General features: G+C 31.5%; 1 protein-coding gene across 1 annotated transcript; it reads left to right on the forward strand.

The window, feature by feature from the left end:
- The first annotated feature begins 5300 nt into the window (after positions 1-5300).
- LOC124935851 (uncharacterized protein At2g38710-like) lies at positions 5301-7649 on the forward strand. Its single transcript, XM_047476284.1, has 5 exons — positions 5301-5597; positions 5747-5866; positions 6181-6295; positions 6446-6539; positions 7171-7649. Exons 1-5 carry the CDS (start codon positions 5494-5496, stop codon positions 7374-7376), a joined length of 639 nt encoding a protein of 212 aa, XP_047332240.1. The 5' UTR covers positions 5301-5493; the 3' UTR covers positions 7377-7649.
- The last annotated feature ends 14876 nt before the right edge of the window (positions 7650-22525 follow it).

Below are 22525 nucleotides of genomic sequence, written 5' to 3' on the forward strand. Positions count from 1 at the left end.
AACAAGGTATTTGAAGAATTTAATATTAAACATCAAAAGTCTTCACCTCATCGAACACAAACCAATGAGACTGTTGAAGTATTGAACAAGAATGTGATCACAACCCTAACCTACAAAGATTGATATGAAAAGTTTCCTTATATATTATGGGGTATTAAAAAACTTCACGAACTTCTATAGGTAAAAAAATGTATTCATACAACCGATTGAGATTGAACTGCCTATCTTAAGAATAATCCTGGAAAGTAAAGTAATTGAAAAGGACTAGGTTAAGTCCCGATATGATCAGCTAGAACTTATGGATGACAAGATGTTGAATGCCCTTTACAAGACTAAAGTCTACTAAATTAGAATGGAAAATGCCTTCAACAAAAAAGGTGAGGCCAAGAAATATGCGAGAAGGGTATTTGGTACCCAAGAAAATTCAAGAGCTTATGGATCCGAGAGGAAAGTTTCAGCCAAAGTGGCAAGACCATATATTATTATAAATATTTTGTCGAGAGGTGCGGTGCGACTGACCATAAGTGATGGAAATTAATTTGCCTCCCTTTTTAACATAGATGCACTCAAGAAGTATTTTTTTAGTTGATATAGAGAGGAATGTGTTATAGAAAAATCTCAAAGTTGATCTATGGCATATTAGGAAAAAACGTTTATGAAATTTTAGATTTATTTTAAACGTTAAAAGTGATTAAATACACAAAACTTGTATGTCAATAGTAGGGACATCTATATTAACATACAAAAATTGAATAAAAGAAAAACAAAAAAGAGTTTTAATAAAACAAGTAAAACATCTATATCAATAGTATGGGTATTTTTAACATAAAATGAAATTAAAAAAACATAAGAGTTTAGCAAAAACGAGAAAAATTCAATATGTCAATACTAGGGGTATTTTTAAATTGCGTTTTTTAAATGCATCAACCACATTCATACATAATTCCTCAAAAAAAAATGATATGTAGGTAGCCTAGTTCTTATACCAAATCAAATTTATCATATATTTTGTTCAAAATATGAGAAAATGATGGTGATCCCTCGCTCTAAAAAAACGAAAAAACTATGGATATAATAAACGAGTGGGCATTGGGATAAGATTGTTCTAACTAATGACCGTTTCAAAAGGAACTTCATAATTTCACGAAAACGATGATAAATCTTAAAAAGTTAAAGGAAGCTAGTGGAAAAGATTAAAATCTAGGTTAAATCATGAGGACTAGGAAAATCGTCTTGTTCCAAAAATGAGCAAAGAAAGGAAAAAATATTATAGAAGAATTCGAGGCTAAAAAATGAATGAGCAAAATATCAAAGGTTGAGGTTGAGACATTAAAATCATCACTTCAAGATTTTTATCTTAGTTCTAAATGAAAGAAAGAGAGTGTGTCAATTTGGTTAGATATACCAATGTTACTAAAAAGATAAAGAGCTCATATGTTGGTTGAGACATTTAAATCATCGCTTGATTGTTCATCTAGATTGTCGTCTTGATTTCCAAATGCAAGAACTCAAGTGTATCGATTCTTCCAAATATACTATGATTGCTAAAATACTCGAAATGATTGAGATAATGAAATTACCACTCAATGTTCACAAAAGACATTGTCTTAAACTCAAGTGTACTAATTCTATATCAGATACAACCTAAGTATTATGAAACTCAAGCCTCTAGTTTTGATTTAAGTCTTTTTGAAAACAAAGGATGTTAGATGAAATTCTGAAAAATCATGATCTAAAGAAATTATTTTAAAGTAAAGCATCAAGTTATGATGTTACGAAACAAATTTTATGAGTAGAAATGCTTAGAGTGATCATTAGTTACGACTTGTAATCCCTTATGGATGACCTTTTAGTCAGAAAAAGAAAAAATAGAAAATCGATCTATTTTTGAAACAGTCAAAAGGGAGAATGTCTAAAGTTCTAAAATACCGAAAATGTTTTGATCCCATGTCGCCTAAAATGGAATGAGGATTCAACATATTTTGATATTCTTGAAAAATACAATAAAAAAATCACTAGTTCATAGGAGAAATTACAAAAAGTGCAATAAAACCTTAGTCCAAGAAGACATGGTATGCAATTTGAAAACAAATGCAATAAGAGCTTAGTTGTGTGCAAAACAAAACAAAAAAATCATGCATTAAACCCATAGTTCATACACTAGGAACATTTTTTAGGAAGCCATGAGATTGAAACTCTAGTTTGAATACTATGTGTAGACACTATTTTTACACCTTCCATATTTATAACTTTTAGAAATCTCGAGACTATTTTAAAAATATATTTTCTCATATTTATAAACGGGCTCAATGCACGGGATTAAAAATAAATAATTAATTTAAAAAACAAAGTTGTGTCGACCAATTTTCGAATTAATTAAAACATGGTGGTGTTTTCAATTAAAGTAAAATGGCCAAATTAAATGAATAAGACTAATGCCTAAGCCGATAAGATGTTTGATACTAATTTTGTGTTTATATGTTTTTGTAGGAAAATAATTAAAAACAATCTAATTTCTAGGGGGTCGGCAGTGGGTGGCGGTCATCGTTGGTCAGCGGTCGTCGATAGGGCCGAATCAGAGAGAGTTATCAAGTGAGTAGCAAGCGAGTTGGTTAGTCAACTCGCGGGTGAGGAGAGGATCACATGCATGCATCTACATATAGTAGATGCTTGGGATCCCTTTTCAAGGGGCTCAACATCTTCATGAACAAACAACATCCAAATTAACTAGCCTAAGTGGGATTCAATATGGAATATAATAGATCCAAGTGACACTTATTGGGATTATGTTTCGGGTGAGTAATTTTATCATACTGAACACATATTTAATATTACATATTTAATTGTTGATATTATTTTTTCTCTATGGAAACAAAAAAGCTTATAGTATTCCAGATTATGTTCTATTGTAACGTCTTTTTTTAATGACCATGCAACATGTGAATACATATATGTTCACCATAATCTAACACGATGTTTAGTGGGTAAAAGAGGCCAATGATTTTATATAAAATACTAAGATAGACAAAACGATTCTCCAATAAAGAGGATCAAGAGAGTTTTTACAAATTTCTTGGACAGCAATCGTCTTCATAGTATTTCCCTCCAAGTTCTAATTCATTGTCCTTTGCCTACGACCGTGTCACATTCATCGATGAAAAATGTCTAGATTTTCTTGTTAAATAAATGTGTCTTATTATGGAAATTGTTTTGGAACTTCAAAATAATAATAGCAATGAAAAGCTGGCAATTTTGCTAAATTGCGGCACAAATCGGTCGAATTTATGGTGAATCGACGATTTAAACTTTCCACTCTTTTAACCTTGAGTATGTACTCCTTTTAATTTGAATTTTTAAAATTGAAATTATGACTTATTATTTTTGTGTTCGACTGTTGCTAAAATGATATAATAAAATTATTTTTTATTTGTAACCAAAAAATCTGTTTTTTGTGATGACTATATTTTTGTATTTTAAGCTTCAAAGTATTAATCTAGGATGAGTATACTCTTATTTGAATTTTTTTTTTTGTCACAATTGCATTCTATAATAATATAGATAAATATTAATATATTATTATTATAGAAACTAAACATATTTTTGATACATGACTTAAATAATTTAAATATTTTTTAATGTGTATATAAAAACACCCTATCTATACATATTGTTGAGTCAAATTATTTTGACTAAGTGTCAAAGTATTTTGACTATTGTAATTTTGATGATGAATGTGTATAAAACTTAATATATGCCGTCTAATCGTTTTTGATGCAGGTGTATCGAAAAACAGGTTATATTAGACTAAGTCTTAATGAGATTCATTAGACTATTTGACAATTAGATGTTTTATGTTAGACGTGTAGTCTAACAAACGTAGTTATACGTGAAGTCTAACGGATACGTTGTTAGACGAGCAGTCTAACAGACGTAGTTAGACGTGCAGTCTAACAGACAAAGTTAAACGTGTAGTCTAACGGATACGTTGTTAGACGTGCAGTCTAACAGACGTAGTTATACGTGCAGTCTAATGGATACGTTGTTAGACGTGTAGTCTAACAGACGTAGATAGACGTGCAGTCTAACAGACGTAGTTGGACGTGCAGTGTAACAGACGTAGTTAGACGTGTAGTCTAACGGATACGTTGTTAGACGTACAGTCTAACAGACGTAGTTAGACGTGCAATGTAACAGACATAGTTAGACGTGTAGTCTAACGGATACGTTGTTAGACGTACAGTCTAACAGACGTAGTTATACGTACAGTATAACAGACGTAGTTAGACGTGTAGTCTAACAGACATAGTTAGACGTATAGTCTAACAGATACGTTGTTAGACGTGCAGTCTAACAGACGTAGTTAGACGTGCAATCTAATGGATACGTTGTTAGACGTGTAGTATAACAGACGTAGTCAGACGTGCAGTTTAACAGATGAGAGTTAGACTTGTAGTCTAACTCCTTCAGATTAGTCTGAAGGGATACGTAGTTAGACGTGTAGTCTAACAGATGAGAGTTAGACGTGCAGTCTAACTCCTTCAGATTAGTTTGAAGGGATGTGTAGTTAGACATGCAGTCTAACAGATAAGAGTTAGACGTGCAATCTAAATCCTTCAGATTAGTTTGAAGGAATTTTAATTAGATGTATCGTCTAATCTCATTAGATCAAGTGGTCTAATGGATCCTGCTATTAGACGTGGGCGTCTAATTTCACTAGACGAGGTCGTCTAAGTGAAATACGTCTAATGCTATGTTTAAAGCAGTTGTTTGAAGCTAGAACATGTTTACCCACGATCAACTAGCTGTACGCTACTTCTGCTCCACTTTCCAGTGAAGATCAATACGACAACCAGTTGCAACCAATTTATTAATGCCACGTAAGCAAATATTCTTCTCATTACTTGTTTTTACTTGAAGAATATTTGGCGCACTACCAGATTGGTACAGTCACAATCCTAGTGCTCAGAGTCTGCTGTGTACTATAGAGGTGTTCCAATGGAAACTCGCCACGTGTCATTATAGAACATTCGACCGTTGGTACCTACTCCTTATTTAAAGATCCTTAAGTTGAATGGACTGAAATACTCCCAATAGTCTAGTCTTCTAAGCAATATGAACAACAAACAAGCAACTGAAATAAACTTATTTAAGAAAAAATTAAAAAATATACATATATTTGAGTGTTAGAGTTTAAGAAAATTAAAGTATAGGTCCAAATTTGAATTATAATAAAAGTTGAGAAGCTATATTTGACAATTATCCTGATATTAGAATCAGATGCCAGAAAATGTACAGGCCAATCCCACTCACAATTCTCGGAAATCACATTTCTCTATCTCACTAAAATGAAAAAGCAACAAGTTTTCATCTTTTCAATATAAAATTGACGAATAACCCTAATTCCTCACCTAATTCATTATTGTCTTTGATTGATCATCCCCATTTCTCTCTGATTGACCTTCGTGGAGAGACGAATATTAAAGAAGCAAAAGAATGGTGTCGGCAAACAGAGAAATGGTGGTCTACTGCTTCGATACTCTCGTTTCTCACTACAACAATGAACAACCTCCTCCAGCTGCTTTCGATGATGGTCAACAGTAAGATCTTCTTCTTGCTCAATATTCTCTTATATCTGACCTAATTAGAAGGTGAATTCTTACTTGTTTTGATTTAGTTAGTTTTCTTTCAGTGTCCATGAAAATAAAAAAGCTAACTTGAATGACATAACACAATTTGTTTGATCTAGCCCATTATTTGTCACCTGGAAGAAGCTGATTAATGGTGGTGAACCTCGTCTGAGGGGATGCATTGGAACACTTGAAGATCGTTACTTGATCACTGGCTTTAAAGATTATGCATTAACAAGGTATTTGCATTCTTATTCACTCCTTCTTTGGCTTCAAGATCAATGCAGGGTTTTGTTTCAAAGTGTTGGTTTTACATATTGAGATGACTAATCTATCTTACAAAAAGCTTTATTGTTCAAGTCATATGATGAAGGTTTGGTTTGCGAAAACTGTGTTAATACAAACTTTACCATTTTTGTTATATGACCATATAGCATCATCAGGTCTTTAACTTTCACCTAACTTTTACTACTCAAAGTATAGATACAAAATGGTATTATAATTGTTAATCTATAGGAATATTCAACTTATATGTGAATTTTGTATTTGACAGTGCTTTGAGGGACCCAAGGTTTCCTCCCATACAGCCTAAAGAGTTGCCTTATCTAGAATGCACGGTGTCTATTCTTGCTAATTATGAATATAATCTCCAATACAATGATTGGGAGGTTTGTGTATTCTCTTTTTGTTTTCAAAGATTGTGTTACTTTCAGTTTCATTTGAGGTTGTGGTTTTTCGACATTGATTTTCCTCTATGTGAAACAGTAACGTAAGGATTCAAATTTTCAATTGATACACATGTTTATATTATGTTACAGGTCGGTAAGCATGGCATAATTATTGAGTTCACTGATCCTAACAATAATAGCCGGCGAAGTGCTACTTATCTGCCTGAGGTTGCTGCTCATGAAGGTAGTTTTAATCGTATTCTTATTAATAACTTCATAAATTCTTCATATCATAACCGTCACAATACACTAGTCACTACTACATTATTTATATGACATTAACTAATATAATATTGACCATATGTCTGATGAATCTGTTTTTCCCCTATCACGCTTAGTCCATTCTTTTCTAATATCTAATACTCCTAGTCCAAGGAAATTTGTTCTTTTCGTTCTTGCATTATATAGTTTTTTGTTCATCCAAATTGTGGTTAATTTAAATCCATGTTAACTTGTTGTAGATGGTAACTTAGAGCTTGTTTGATGTTTAGGTATCATTTCCAAATAAATCACCATCACCTCCTCAATCTCATAAATTTCTAATAATCAACTAAAATATTAATTATCCTTATTTTATTCCTTGTAATGTTTTAAAATATTAACTGCTAAGAATATTTTGATAATTGTACCCAAATAAACCATATTTTACTTAACATAAGATTTTAGATTGAAGAATTGTGATTGATAATTGTACCCAAATAATCCTATATATTGTATCAGGTTCCACATAAAAGTTTCTAAATAACCCTACATTGATCATCCATTTTCTTATATTTTCTTTGTGACATTTGATAATTTGGCTATTCCCATTTCAGGATGGAGTAACATCGAGGCAATTGATTCACTTATGAGGAAATCTGGCTACAAGGGAAGCATAACCGAATCCCTAAGGAAGTGTATAAAACTGACACGCTACCAGAGCACTCTATTTACTATGCATTATAGCGAATATGTATCTTATGTCAAGACAACACGAGGCAGTCCACCGACCATCAATGGATTGAAGAATGGAAGCAGTTGAGATTTTATCCAAACATCTTCTTTCTTTCCCTCATTTTGAATCAAGAAAGAAAGAAAAATCTGTTAGTTATTTCTCTAGAGATAAACCATCAAATTCATTTGAAATTTGAAAGAGTATAAGCAAAAAAAGTGTTGTTACTAGACATTTTGTGCTTTGCTTATTGCTTTTTATCTAAATTATTGCTGCTCCTGTTGTGTGTATGAATTATTCAAGCACTTGTAGTAATGTTGTATTGTATTAATCGAATGAAGCGTATGATTGCTTATTTAGTTTCTTCATTCAATTGTGTTTGAAAGTAGGACAACATGTGATTGCTTATTTAGTTTCATCTTTCAGTCGTGTTTGAAATTGGGGTTAATCTTAGGATAATGCACATTTGCAGAAAATAGGGTCATTCTTATAAATTTTCCAGTAAAATAACACTAACATATTAGAGGAGATTTTAATAACTTTAATAATCTTAATGAAAAGTTTGAATACATCTATACATTTAACCTTCAATCAAATAAGCATAGTTTTATCAACTCTTCTTCTAGCTCATCCATTCTTCAAATAAGTTGTTGATAATCATTGGACGCTAAAATTCAGGATCTTCATCCTTTATTCATCAAGAAAAAAAATTGAAAATTGTCTATCCAACCTAAAGATATGAAGAAATCTTTGAATTCACATTCTTGAGACGATCCTTCAAAAATATAAAAATAAAATAAAAGTGATGAGATTAATATAAGAAATGAAATGATCTCAATCTTCTATTCGACAAAAATTAAAAAATAAATGGATCAAGAGATGCACCATTTAAATTTTGGTCCTTTGAAGATTAAAGTTGTTATGAAAAACTTCATTCATTCAATTATGATTAATGAAATGAAATTTGCGATTCTTTTGTGCGCATGTTTCAAAATTAATTTTCAGTAACGAAATACATACTTCACAATCACGATTACAATTATTCAAGAAACTATCTCACAAGAACGAACAAAATGATCTCACTCTTTCTATACCAATAAAAACAAAAATTTTAAAAGTTTATTTTAGTCTAGGCTATTTTAAAACACATGTAGTCATGTACTATACGGAATCCCAACAGTTTTTTTAAACAAAATTTAGAAAGCACTGAAAATGATATTTTTAATATTATTTCTTTTAAATATAATATAATATATTATATTACAAATTATTAAAAAAGAAGAAGGGTTTAAAGAATTACTGTCCTTTATATAAGAATTTCACTTTATTAACTAGCTAACAACTATCTAAACAAATTATCAGTTAATTTATTAACTAATTAACAATTTATAATTTATATTTTTAATCAACTCCTCAAGGAAAAAACATAATAAACTACACAATGTTTCACCTTGACAAAATAAGTCGTTGAAACCACAAACTTCAATTATGCAGCCATTGTAACATCTTCAGCAACCCAAATTCAGTAAAATTCATTTTTTAGCTACCCAACATAACAATTCAGCAAGCCCAATCCAACAAACTTTATTTTTTTTTCAACTATCCAACATAAACATCTTTTTTTAAATACCTGATGAATCATATTTTGACAAATCTATTTATTTTGAAGATTACAAGAGAATCTCTAAGACTATCAAAATCTATTTTGATCTGACCAAATTGTACTTGTATCTAGTACCATCATCTTCGTATCCATCGTAATTATCGTCATTGAACTTCCAATTCGTCTGAAATATCTTTTGGGGATATATATAAATATATATATATATATATATATATATATATATATATATATATATATATATTCTTTTTCAACAACATGGTATTCAAGTGAATTATTACCTTGGCTAAAAAATTATAGGTATCACATCAATACTGTAATAAACAAACATATTAATCAAACAGTTCCAAAAATACACTTACTAAAATAAAATAAATATACGAAACCTAATAAAATACAAGAATACTCTATTTTAAAAATAAAATTATTATAAGAAAACATGAAAATTAAATTAATTAAGTTTTAAATAATAAAAAATTAACTACATAAAAAAAATATAAAAACCTAAGTTTCAGCCTAATTTTGTACGAATATAAAAAATAAAAATAAAAAATGTAAAGAAAAACAAAAATACAAAATCATGATAAACATATATTATCAATATATTATCAAGTAAATAAATACTCGAAATTACAACTATAGAATATTAATGCATATAAAAATACCAAATCAATATAACTATTTTAACTTATTTATTAATAATAATTTAATTTTTTAAATTTTTTTATTAATATTAAATAATTTTTTTATAGAATTTAGAAATAGTTTAAAATTAAGAAATATATCAAATATATATTTTTTTTATAATTTTAATCAACTCCTCAAGAAAAAACGTAGTAAACTACACGATGTTTCACCTTGACAAAATAAGTCGTCGGAACCACAAACTTCAATTATGCAGCCATATTAACATCTTCAGCAACCCAAATTTAGTAAAATTCAATTTTTAGCTACCAAACATAACAATTCAGCAAGCCCAATTCAAAAAACTTCATTTTTTTCAACTATCCAACATAGACATCTTTTATTTAGCTACCAAATTTCAACTTTGCCCTTAGTTTTTTTAAAGGAATCAATTTAATATTCTTCTTGGTTTGATGAATCAAGTTTTGACAAACCTATTTATTTTGAAGATTACAAGAGAATCTTCCTCTACAACTTGAAGACTATCAAAATCTCATTTTGATCTGACCAAATTGTACTTGTATCTAATACCATGAACTTCGTATCCATCTCGTCATTGAACTTCCAAATTCGTCTGAAATATCTTTTGGGGATAGAACCATATATATATATATATATATATATTATTTTTCAACACCATAATATTCAAGTGGATTATTAACTTGAGCTAAAAAAATTATAGGTATTACATCAATACTGGTAATAAACGAATATATTAATCAAACAGTTCCAAAAATACACTTACTAAAATAAAATAAATATACGAAACCTAATAAAATACAAGAATACTCTATTTAAAAAAAATTATAATAAGAAAACATGAAAAATTAAATTAATTAGGTTTTAAATAAAAAAAATTAACTATATAAAAAAAATATAAAAACCTAATTTCAGCCTAATTTTGTAAGAATATAAAAAATAAAAATAAAAAATGTAAAGAAAAACAAAAATACTAAATCATGATAAACACATATTATCAAGTAAATATATACTCGAAATTACCGGTATAGAATATTAATACATATAAAAATAACAAATCAATATAACTGTTTTAACTTATTTATTAATATGAATTTAAAGTTTTTTAATTTGTTTATTAATATTAATTAAAAAAATTTATAAAATTTTGAAACAGTTTAAAATTAAAAAATATAAAAAATATATTTTTTTATATTTTTAATCAACTCCTTAAGGAAAAACGTAGTAAACTACTCAATGTTTCACCTTGATAAAATAAGTCGTTGGAACCACAAACTTCAATTATGCAGCCATGGTAACATCTTCAGCAACCCAAATCCCAAATTCAGTAAAATTCATTTTTTAGCTACCCAACATAATAATTCAGGCCCAATTCAACCAACTTCATTTTTTTTTTCAACTATCCAACACATACATCTTTTTTTAGCTACCAACTTTCAACTTTGCCGCTTAATTTTTTTTTAAAGGAATCAATTTAGTATTCTTCTTTGTTTGATGAATCATGTTTTGACAAACCTATTTATTTTGAAGATTAAAAGTGAATCTTCCTCTACAGAGCTTGAAGATCTAACCAAATTGTACTTGTATCTAATACCATCAACTTCGTATCCATCGTAATTATCGTCATTGAACTCCAATTCGTCTGAAATATCTTTTGGGGATAGAACCATATATATATATATTCTTTTTCAAAAACCTGGTATTCAAGTGGATTATTAACTTGGGCTAAAAAAAATTATAGGTATTACATCAATATTGGTAATAAACGGACATATTAATCAAACAGTTCCAAAAAATACTTACTAAAATAAAATAAATATACGAAACCTAATAAAATACAAAAATACTCTGTTTAAAAAAAATTATGATAAGAAAACGTGAAAAATTAAATTAATTAAGATTTAAATAATAAAAAATTAACTACATAAAAAAATATTAAAACATAATTTCAGCCTAATTTTGTAAGAATATAAAAAATAAAAATAAAAAATGTAAAGAAAACAAAAATACAAAATCATGATAAACACATATTATCAAGTAAATGAATACTCGAAATTACAAGTATAAAATATTAATACATATAAAAATACCAAATCAATATAACTATTTTAACATGTTAATTAATATTAATTTAATTTTTTTAAACTTGTTTATTAATATTAAATCAAAATTTTTATAAAATTTTTAAACATTTTAAAATTAAGAAATATAAAAAATATATTTTTTTTATATTTTTAATCAACTCCTCATGGAAAAACTTAGTAAACTACACAATGTTTCACCTTGACAAAATAAGTCGTCGTAACCACAAACTTCAATTATGCAGTCATGTTAACGTCTAACTCAAATTCAGTAAAATTCATTTTTTAGCTACCCAGCATAACAATTCAGCAAGCCTAATTCAACAAATTTCAATTTTTTTCAACTATCCAACACAAACATCATTTTTTTTAACTACCAACTTTCAACTTTGCCGCTTAATTTTTTTTAAAGGAATCAGTTTAGTATTCTTCTTGGTTTAATGAATCATGTTTTGACAAACCTATTTATTTTGAAGATTAGAGAATCTTCCTCTACAGCTAGAAGACTATCAAAATCTCATTTTGATTCGATCAAATTGTACTTGTATCTAATACCATCAACTTCGTGTCCATAGTAATTATCGTCATTGAACTTCCAATTCGTCTGAAATATCTTTTGGGAGATAGAACCATATATATATATATTTTTTCAACAAACTGGTATTCAAGTGGATTATTACCTTGGGCTAAAAAAAATTATAGGTATTACATCAATACTGGTAATAACGAACATACAAACAGTTCCAAAAATACCCTTACTAAAATAAAATAAATAAACGAAACCTAATAAAATATAAAAATACTCTATTTAAAAAAAAATATGATAAGAAAACGTAAAAAATTAAATTAATTAGGTTTTAAATAATAAAAAAATTAACTGCATAAAAAAAATAATATAAAAGTCTAATTTCAGCCTAATTTTGTGAAAATATAAAAAATAAATTTAAAAAATATAAATAAAAACAAAAATACAAAATCATGGTAAACACATGTTATCAAATAAATAAATATTCGAAATTACAAGTATAAAATATTAATACATATAAAAATACCAAATCAATATAACTGTTTTAACTTGTTTATTAATATTAATTTATAATTTTTTATAAAATTTTGAAATAGTTTAAAATTAAGAAATATAAAAGACTATTATTATTTAATTTTTATATTTTATCCTTATAATAATTTGTATTATTAATTATATTGAAATGAATAAAAAAATAATGTATAATTATTATATAAATATAGTTTTAAAATAAATAAAAATGAAATTAATTTTATAAAAAAAAGTTGAAACTAAGGTGGTCAGGTTCGTTCAGCCGTTCAGCTACAAAGCCAACTACGAAAAGTTAAACCCTAAACATATAGGACATTTAAACTTTACACTGGACTATTATCGCACGTGACTCCACCCTTGCTGGTATTCTTCACTATCCTTGACTTGCATGCAATTGTCAAGCTTAGGTGCCAGCCTACCTGCAGGAATGTGGTCATCCAACATCTTGAGAAATGTATCACCTTTTTACTCTCAATTCGTTTAAGTTTTTCTATTTTCTTTTGCTTCTCTTCTTCATTTTCCAACTCAGTAATATATATTTTCTTCCTCCATTGTGTGTTTTGGTCAAGAACTATGTTGAATAGACTTGAATAGTTGGACCTTCTTAATGGGCCGACCAAATTCTCTATTTGTTGGAGTTTCTGTATTAGGGTTTCAAGAGACCGAATATTATATAAACTCATGTTATAACCCTAGTTTGTCATATCATTTCTGTAAATAACCTTCTCAATAATAATCTCTCTCTTCTGGGTGGACATAGCCAAGTTCAATCTTGGTGAACCATGTTAAATCTATGTCTGTTTATTGTTTACGGTATTCTCAAGCATTCCCTTATAAAAAACTGGTATTAGAGCCAGATTAAGTCGATCATTTGTTCTTCTTCAACTGGGACAGTGAAAATTAAAATCGACAAATTCACGGGGAGAAACAGTTTTAGCATATGGTAGATCAAGATGCAGGTTTTTCTGAAACAACAGGGCCTATGGGGGCACTAAAAGTGTCATCAAGCGCATATATAACCGCTGAGATGGCCATTCTGGAGAAGAAGACACATTCAACAATAATGTTGTGTCTTGCAGACGATGCTATCATCAAAGTCTCAGAGGAGGAGAAAGCCACTAGGTTATGGTTGAAGTTGGAGAGTCTCTATATGACGAAGTCACTCACTAACAAGTTGCTTCTAAAGCAACGTTTGTTCACTCTATGAATGCAGGAAGGTATGCAAATCAGAGAACACCTAGATCAATTAAATTCTATTATGTTAGAATTAAGAAATATTGATGTTAAGGTTGATGATGAAGATGTTGCATTAATCTTGTTAGTATCTTTGCCTCCATCATATGAAAATTTTGTCCAGTATTTCATTGTTGGGAAAGATATAGTAAGTCTGGAAGATGTCAGGTCTGCCATTCATTCAAGGGATCTACGTCATATGACGTCTGGTACAATTACAGATAGTCAAGCTTCAGGGTTGTTTACCAGCGGAAGTAACAGACGAGGGAAAGAGAAGAAACGCGAAAAGTCGTTTACTTCAAAGGGTCCTAAGCTGACTAATATCTGCAATTATTGTAAAAAGAAAGGACATTAGAAGAATGAATGCCATTTGAAGAAAAATCCACAAAAATTTGATTCTGGTTCTGCAGCTGTTGCAGAAGATAAAATATTATCTAATGAGAACATTGCTCTAGTGGTAGATGGTTATACCCATCAAACTAATGCATGAGTTCTTGATTCTGGAGCTTCGTATCATATTTGTCCTCGAAGAGAGTGATTTGAATCTTACAAACATGTAGATGGTGGTAGTGTTTCTATGGCCAATAGTTCTGTTTGTAAGGTAGTTGGGATTGGCTTAATCAAGATTAGGACACACGATGGTAGATTTTGTACACTAAATGAGGTTAAACATGTTCCACCTATTACTAAGAACTTGATATCTCTAAGTATGTTAGATAATAAAGGATTTTGGCTAACGGTGAAAGTGGAGTTCTAAATGTCTGCAAGAGTTCTGATGTTATTCTAAAAGGTGTCAAGAATGACACTATATATTTCTTGCAGGTTCTACTGTCTCAGGTTCTGTTTCTGTTGCATCCTCAGAGATTCACAAGGATGATATGACTAAACTTTGACATGTGAGGCTTGGTCATATGAGTGAAAGGGGGTGCAGATTTTAGTAAAGGAGGATCTTATTGGAGGTCACAAGATCACAAGTCTTGACTTTTGTGTTTTTGGGAAACTACATCGCAACAAGTTTCCAAAAGCTATTCACACGACAAAAGACACACTTGATTATATCCATTCAGATTGTTGGGGTCCAGCTAGCGTTGAATCTATTGGAGGTCAAAGATACTTCTCGATAATTATTGATGATTTTTTAAGGATGACTTGGTTGTTTGTCATAAAAAATAAAAGAGAACCCTTTAGATACTTCAAATAATAGAAAACATTGGTGGAAAATCAAATTGGAGAAAATCAAAAGGTTACGAACTGATAATGGTCTTGAGTTTTATTCATTTGATTTCAATCAGTTCTGCAAGGATGCATGGATTGCTCGACATCACACGGTAAGGCATACGTCACAGCAGAATGATATAGCTGAAAGAATGAATCATACATTACTGGAAATAGCAAGGTGCATGCTCTCTAATACAAAGCTTGATAAAAGTTTTTGGTCAGCGGTGGTGACTACATCATGTTATTTGTTAAATCATGGGCCTCACACCGGGATTAACTGCAAAACACCTTACGAGGTATGGTTTGGAAAATTTGCTGATTACTCGGGTCTAAAAGTCTTTAGTTGCACAGTTTATTATCATGCCAGTGACGGTAAACTAGAGCAAAGAGCGAAGAAATGAGTATTTGTGGGCTATGGAGATGGTGTAAAAGGATACAAAGTATGGTCTCTATCTAAATAAAGAGTTATTATGAGTAGAAACGTCATCTTTGATAAGAACTCTATACCTAACTCTATTGAGAAATCTGTAGCAGAAAGCAGTAGTGCTAACAAACAGGTGGAGTTAGAAACTACTCTACAAAAGGAAAAAGAACCCCACGTTGAAGGTCAGTTGCCAGAGTCTGAACAATTAAATTCTAAACCATCTAAAGTTATTCATGAGAGTGTAGCTAAAGGTCGGTTAAGGAGGATTGGAGTTAGACCACCTCAGAGATATGGTTATAAGATATGGTTGGTTATGCACTACAGTTTGTTGAGGAGGAAGTGAATACGTCTGTACCATCCACTTACAAAGAAGCTGCGCAATGGTTCACAGCAATGGGAGATGAGATGAAATCACTTCACAAAAATCATACTTGGGAGTTAGTCTCTTTGTCTATAAGGAGAAAGGTTTTTACCCGTAAATGAGTTTTCAAGAAAAATGAAGGTATAACAGTTGTTGAAGGAGTCAAGTTTAAGGCTCGAGTTGTTGAAAGGGGGTTCAATTAGAAGGAGGGAGTAGACTATAACGAAATTTTCTCACTAGTAGTCAAATATACTTCTATAATGGTGTTACTAGCAATAATGACACATCAGGATTTAGAGCTCGAACAACTTGATGTGAAAACAACCTTTCTACATGGAGAGCTAGAGAAAGAAATATACATGACTCATCCAGAATGTTTTCAAGTTTCAGGAAAGGAAAAATATGTTTGCAAGTTGAAGAAGTCTTTATACGGACTTAAACAGTCTCCAAGGTAGTGGTATAAGAAGTTTGATAACTTTATAATGTCTCTTAACTACAAGAGGAGTGCATATGACTGTTGTGTGTACTATAACAAGTTGAAAGATGACTCAAATCATCTACCTAGTCCTGTATATAGATGACATGTTGGTAGCATCAAAGAGTAAAATAGATGTTCAGAAGCTAAAAGATCTTCTAAATGCTGAGTTTGAGATGAAGGATCTTCTAAACCTATAGATACACCTTGTGCTGATAATATTCATCTTACTACTTTGTTTGCTCCTCAAACAAATGAAGAGAAAAAGTATACGACTCGAGTTCATGATTTTAGTGCAGTAGGGAGTTTGATGTATGCTATGGTTTGTACAAGACCAGATCTGGCATAGGTAGTGAGTGTTGTGAGCAGATTTATGGTACAACCAGGGAAGGAGCATTGACAAGCTGTGAAGAGGATATCCAGGTACCTACGGGGAACTTTTGATGGTGGTCTCATATATGGAGGTGATACACAATGTTTTATTACCGGGTATTCAGATCCTGATTATGCTGGAGACGTTGATAGTAGGAGATCTATGACTGGTTAAGTATATACTCTTGGGGGCTCAGTTGTTAGTTGTAAAGCGACTCTGCAACCTACTATGACTTTGTCTACAACAGAAGTAGAGTACATGGCATTAACAAAAGCTGTTAAAGAGGGAATATGGATGAAAGGACTAATTAGTGATCTGGGCCTACATCAGGATCAAGCAACTGTCTTCTGTGAAAGTCTGAGTGCTATATGCTTAGCCAAAGATCAAGTTCATCATGAACGGACTACGCATATTGACGTGCGATATCATTTCCTAAGGACTGAGAAGAGGATAGAGGTGAAAAAGGTAATAACTGCTGACAATCCTGTTGATATGTTCACCAAGCCAATTCCTCATAGAAAGTTCCAACATTGTTTGGACTTTCTTAACATCATAAACTGGTAAGTTTCCCTAAGGGAAACATTAGAAGAGAGAGAGATAGAGAAGATTGAACATATGGGCATTGACTAATGCATATGGGCCATCTGGGCATTGACTAATGCATCTGGGTCATCTGGGCATTGACTAATGTATCTGAGCCATCTAGTCTTGACGAATGCATCTGGGCCATCTGGTATTGACGAATGCATCTGGGCCATCCGTCACCAGCGAGTGCATCTAGGCCATTCGGCACTAGCGAGTGTATCTGGGTCATCTGGCATCGGAGAGTGCATCTGGGCCATCCGACACCGACGAGTGCATCTGGGCCATCCGGCACTGGCGAGTACATCTGGGCAATCTAACATTGACAAATATATTTAGGAGATCTAGGCATTGACTAATGCACCTAGGACATCTGAGAGAATTCAAGTCAAGGTAGAGATTTGTTTAATAGACATGAATAGTTGGGTCTTCTTAATGGGCCGACCCAATTCTCTATTTGTTAGGGTTTCTGTATTAGAGTTTTAGGGGACCGAATGTTATATAAACTCGTGTTATAACTCTAGTTTATCATATCATCTCTGTAAACAATCTTCTCAATAATAATCTCTCTTTTTTGGATGGAAGTAGCCAAGTTCTATCTTGTTGAACCACGTTAAATCTCTGTCTGTTTATTGTTTACGATATTCTCACGCATTCCGTTATAACACACTAAATCAATATATGCAATCTCAATATAAGAATGTACTCCTTCTCCTATGAAAGTAATGCATCTAGTGTTCCACTAGTCATCAAGAATAAAATATCTCACGATTTTACAAATGATATCTTTATCATCATCATCTAATTTTAGTTTTGGTTTTGACAAATTGTTTGGATATCAATTCTCTTCTTTCCACGTTTTTTTAACTTCATTTGTCGCTTCCTTTGCCATGACAATGCATTTAGGGGAAGGCGACGAATAATGTTCACCTTCTTTTCTTTTTCTCTATCGTCGTATTCTTTTTGCCGCAGTCCACCCATTCGTAGGTCTCCGACGAAGATGACTACAGTCCTTCATACATAACATATATACGGAAGAATTTAACAACATGGACGGTCAAGACACACCTCAAGAGAGAGCGAACCCTTTCTTTCTCTTTAGCCGTAGGGAGAGTTTTGAATTGCGAGGTACTATTATGAGCTCAATATATATACACAAGTGTTATTTTGTGAAATAACTCGAATTTCTAATCATTCCTTTAACAAAAGAAATAGAAGCTCGAGAAGGAAAAAACAACCTAATTCACTCGCTGAGTCTTTTTGCATCCGGTTAAAGCGTCCAATAGGCAAATTTTTAGGTTACACACCTATTTAGGAAGGTCCATATAAGGATTAAAAGCCCCATGACCACATCATTCCTAAGGGTATCTTCTCTATTGAGTCAACTACAGGGACCCTCCCAACAACCCGTTCTCGAGGCAATCCACTTTATGCCGTATAAAGAATAGTTGCGTAGTCGCCAAGACATTTGATTTGACAAAAAAAAAGTAATGAAGGTTGTCTTTTGCCTTCCAAGAGTATCCATTCTACACTACGAGAGCTGATCTCAATTTCTATCTAACTAACTTCCTTCCCTTAGAAACGATCTCTGTCATCTTTGTCTTATCGATTGTCCTAGCCCCAACCCTGGAATCGTATTAGCACTAGAACCTTAGAAAAAATTCACTTTCTTTGTTAACTTCTTTAACAAAAATTATAGAATATAGAATAAAGCCCTCCACCCATAGCTTCTCCGATCATCGAAAGAGGCATTGGACTACTCTCCAGATCTCTCAAATTTTTTTTTTGGAAAAAAATCTGGCAACGGATTAAGTATGTAGCCCGCAAACACACTTATCTATTTAACCAGACACATAACTTACTGCCTAACGGGCTCAAACCCAGGACCATGGGGTTAATATCCACATCTTGTTGAAGATCTCTCAAACTTGAAGCTCTAATAACATGTTAAATTTTTGTTAAATTTTTGAAGAAGATGAAGTGTAAACTGAAAATATATTATTCATCTTTTTATTCAAACAGTGATAATCCTCTATTATATAAGAGTTTCATTACTAATTAAGTGCAATTAATAACTAACTAACAACTATCCAAACAAATTAACAATTTTAGTTACTAACTAATTAAGAGTTTATAATTTGTTATTGTTATTTTTACATTGTAATTTTCGTAATCAGTCTATAATACTGGACTTTCAATTCGTCCTAATATTTTTGAAAAAATAATAATAACAGTTTAATAAATTAGATTCAAACTGTTAATTAGTTTTAATACTTGTTAGTTAATTTATTAATTGTAGTTAGGTATGAAACTCTTATATAAAGAAGATGAAATTTTTTAAATAAGAACTTGAATAGTAAACTTTCATTTTACAAATCTTCTTTTTTAAAATTTAAAATTATATGAGAGCTAAGTGTTTGAGAGGTTTGGAGAGTTTTCGCAACCTCTGTCGGTGGCTAAAGCAACCGCTGGTGGAGGGTTTTATTCTATATTATATTATTATTTATGAAGAAAAATTTTCAAGAACATTTTTACATACTTTAGTTCTGTTTATTCGCTCTCAATTTTGAAAAATATATTTGAAGGATAATACGGTTATTTTATATAAAGAAGTTGAAGAGGAGAAAGTTGAATTCTAAGAAATGGAAATTGATTAATTGTCTCTGTTACCCCCTTCTTCTGAATTTTTTAAGAAATCCTTCTTAATTATTTGTAACACCAATGAAAAACCTTTCTGGAGGGATGGAGATTTCTTACCTATGAGTTCAAACCAAAAGTGTCCAGAAGGGCATTCATAGCCAGCAACTGTCTTTGGAGTTTCCACATCCAAGATGATCTACAATTAGTGCGAGGATCAATTCACATTTGAATGTTGGATTGCTCGAATTCAAATCGGATCCATTGTTCGAAAAGAAAGTTGAAAGTTGACTTGAATGTTGCATTGATGGAAGATTATGGGCATGGCAGCGAGCAACTGTTATAAGTTATAGGTGTTTCTACTAATGTGCACAAGGGGAATTTCACCATAGGTGAAAAAGCAAAATAGCACATTCAAAGTAGTGACACCTGTAAGATTACATGGCCTTTAAAGCATTTTGTTCGACCATCTACAATAAGTTTTATGGTTTCTAATGTGAATCATATTCAAGAAAACCAAAAATGTTGAAGGTCCTCCCAATTGAGTAATACCAACAACGATGTTTGCAGGAGCTCAGCCCGGAGCTTAGAGAAAGTCGGCGCATCTGCAAGCGAAACACCGCTTTCTACCTGGGATAAAAATCGATCAAACAAAGAATATGGCGGATGGTCTTGTAGAGAAAAAGAAATTGGGCTGTCTATATGGATAATTTCACTAGAGCTGGCTGGATTAGGCTGACTGAAAATGAAAGAAGGCTAAATTAGCTTCTTTGAAAAATAAATGTGTTTGTCGATGCGAGGACGATTTTGTCGGATTAAAATAAGATTTTTATGGTTCTTCAAACCGTAGAGAAAGATTCCCTTGCAATCATAAAAAATGGATTTGTCGACATGATTCGTCAAGATCAAGAAAAAGAAGCTAAATTGGTTTTCTTTGAAATAAAAAACCAAAGCTACAAAGGTTTAAAGCTCATAGATACAAAAAAATGGTTATCTATATTGGATATCTAAAAAAAAGGAGCATGCTGAATTGGGCTCGCTAAAAACAACATTGCTACATTATTGTAGTTTGATGTTTTATCGACTTATTTTGTCAAAATAAAATTTTATTTTTACTACGTTTCTCCTTGAGGGGAGAATGTAAAAATAGAGAAATGGTAGAGTAGCGACTAAGGGAACGTCTAATCCAACGACTCCCCATGTTGTCATGTTCTTAAAATATTAATGACATGTTCTCAAAACAATAATGTCATGATTGGGGAACATGGAATGAGTGTTTTGAGAACATGACAACGCACTTTTGAGAACATGACAATATGGGGATTTGCTGGGTGAGTCTCTCTTTTATCATTTCTCATAAAAATAATAATAACAGTTTAAACTATAAATTAGTTAGATAAAAAATGTTAATTAATTTTAGTACTTGTTAGTTAATTTATTAATAGTAGTTAGTTTGTTATGAAAGTCGGTTAGATTAAGTTAAATAAAGAAAAAATGGAAAATTAATTAAATCAAGATTAAAGAAGAAATCTTTAATTAAGTTGAAATATGAAAAACGATTTAATTGATTAAAATGAACTTAGGATAATTAAAATCAATACGACATATTTTTGATGATGTGTTGATAAATGAATAAAACTAAGTTCTGCAAATGTTTAATGCGCGTGTAAAGCTAAAAAGGCACTGGTAGGAGAGTTGACGTCAGTAGAGCTGAAGAGGCGCTAGCAGCAGAATTGCCAACAATAGAGTTGATTTCAGCACGCTGACAGCAGACTTGCTTCAACAATAGGGTTGAAGAAGCGCTAACAGTCGGCTAGCATCATTAGTAGTCTGAAGAAGCGCTAGCAACAACTTTTCTTCAGCAACAGTCTGAAGAAACGCTAGCAGCAATCTTGGTTCAGCTGTAGTATTACTTCAGTAGAAGCCTGGTGCAGTCTGAAGACGCGCTGACAACCGCCTTGCTTCAACAGTAGTTTGAAGAAGTGCTAACAGCAGACTTGCTTAAGCAGCAGTCTGAAAAAGTGCCAACAGCCGAGTAGCCAACAACAACCTTGCTTCATCAGCACAACTGTGTTGCGCTAACAATAGAGTAGCGAACAGTAGTGTTGCGACAACAGCTGTGTTCGTTATCAACAAACCGCCACATTATCTTAAGACGCTAAAATGTACAACTGCCACGTACACAATATTGCACTAGCCTGCGCAGTACTATTTAGTACACCACGTTCTAACGAATATTCCGCGCACTACCCTCCCGTACGCCACGTTCCAACGAATATTATTTTTGCATACTATCCCATACACCTGACATACAACCATTGAAAAACTAACACGTATCTAAGAAATATATTCGACCATTGCTACACTTCAATATAAAAGTGATTATAGTACAACGACGATCTCTCTCTTCCGCACATCTTGATTACACGATCTCCGAATTGTTTAGCTCTTTGATTACTTTCTCTAGTTTATTCTAAGAATCAACAAATTAAGCTGAGCGCTAATTTACTGTAC

The sequence above is a fragment of the Impatiens glandulifera genome, chromosome 4, assembly GCF_907164915.1.
Source record: "Impatiens glandulifera chromosome 4, dImpGla2.1, whole genome shotgun sequence".
Taxonomy (NCBI): domain Eukaryota; kingdom Viridiplantae; phylum Streptophyta; class Magnoliopsida; order Ericales; family Balsaminaceae; genus Impatiens; species Impatiens glandulifera.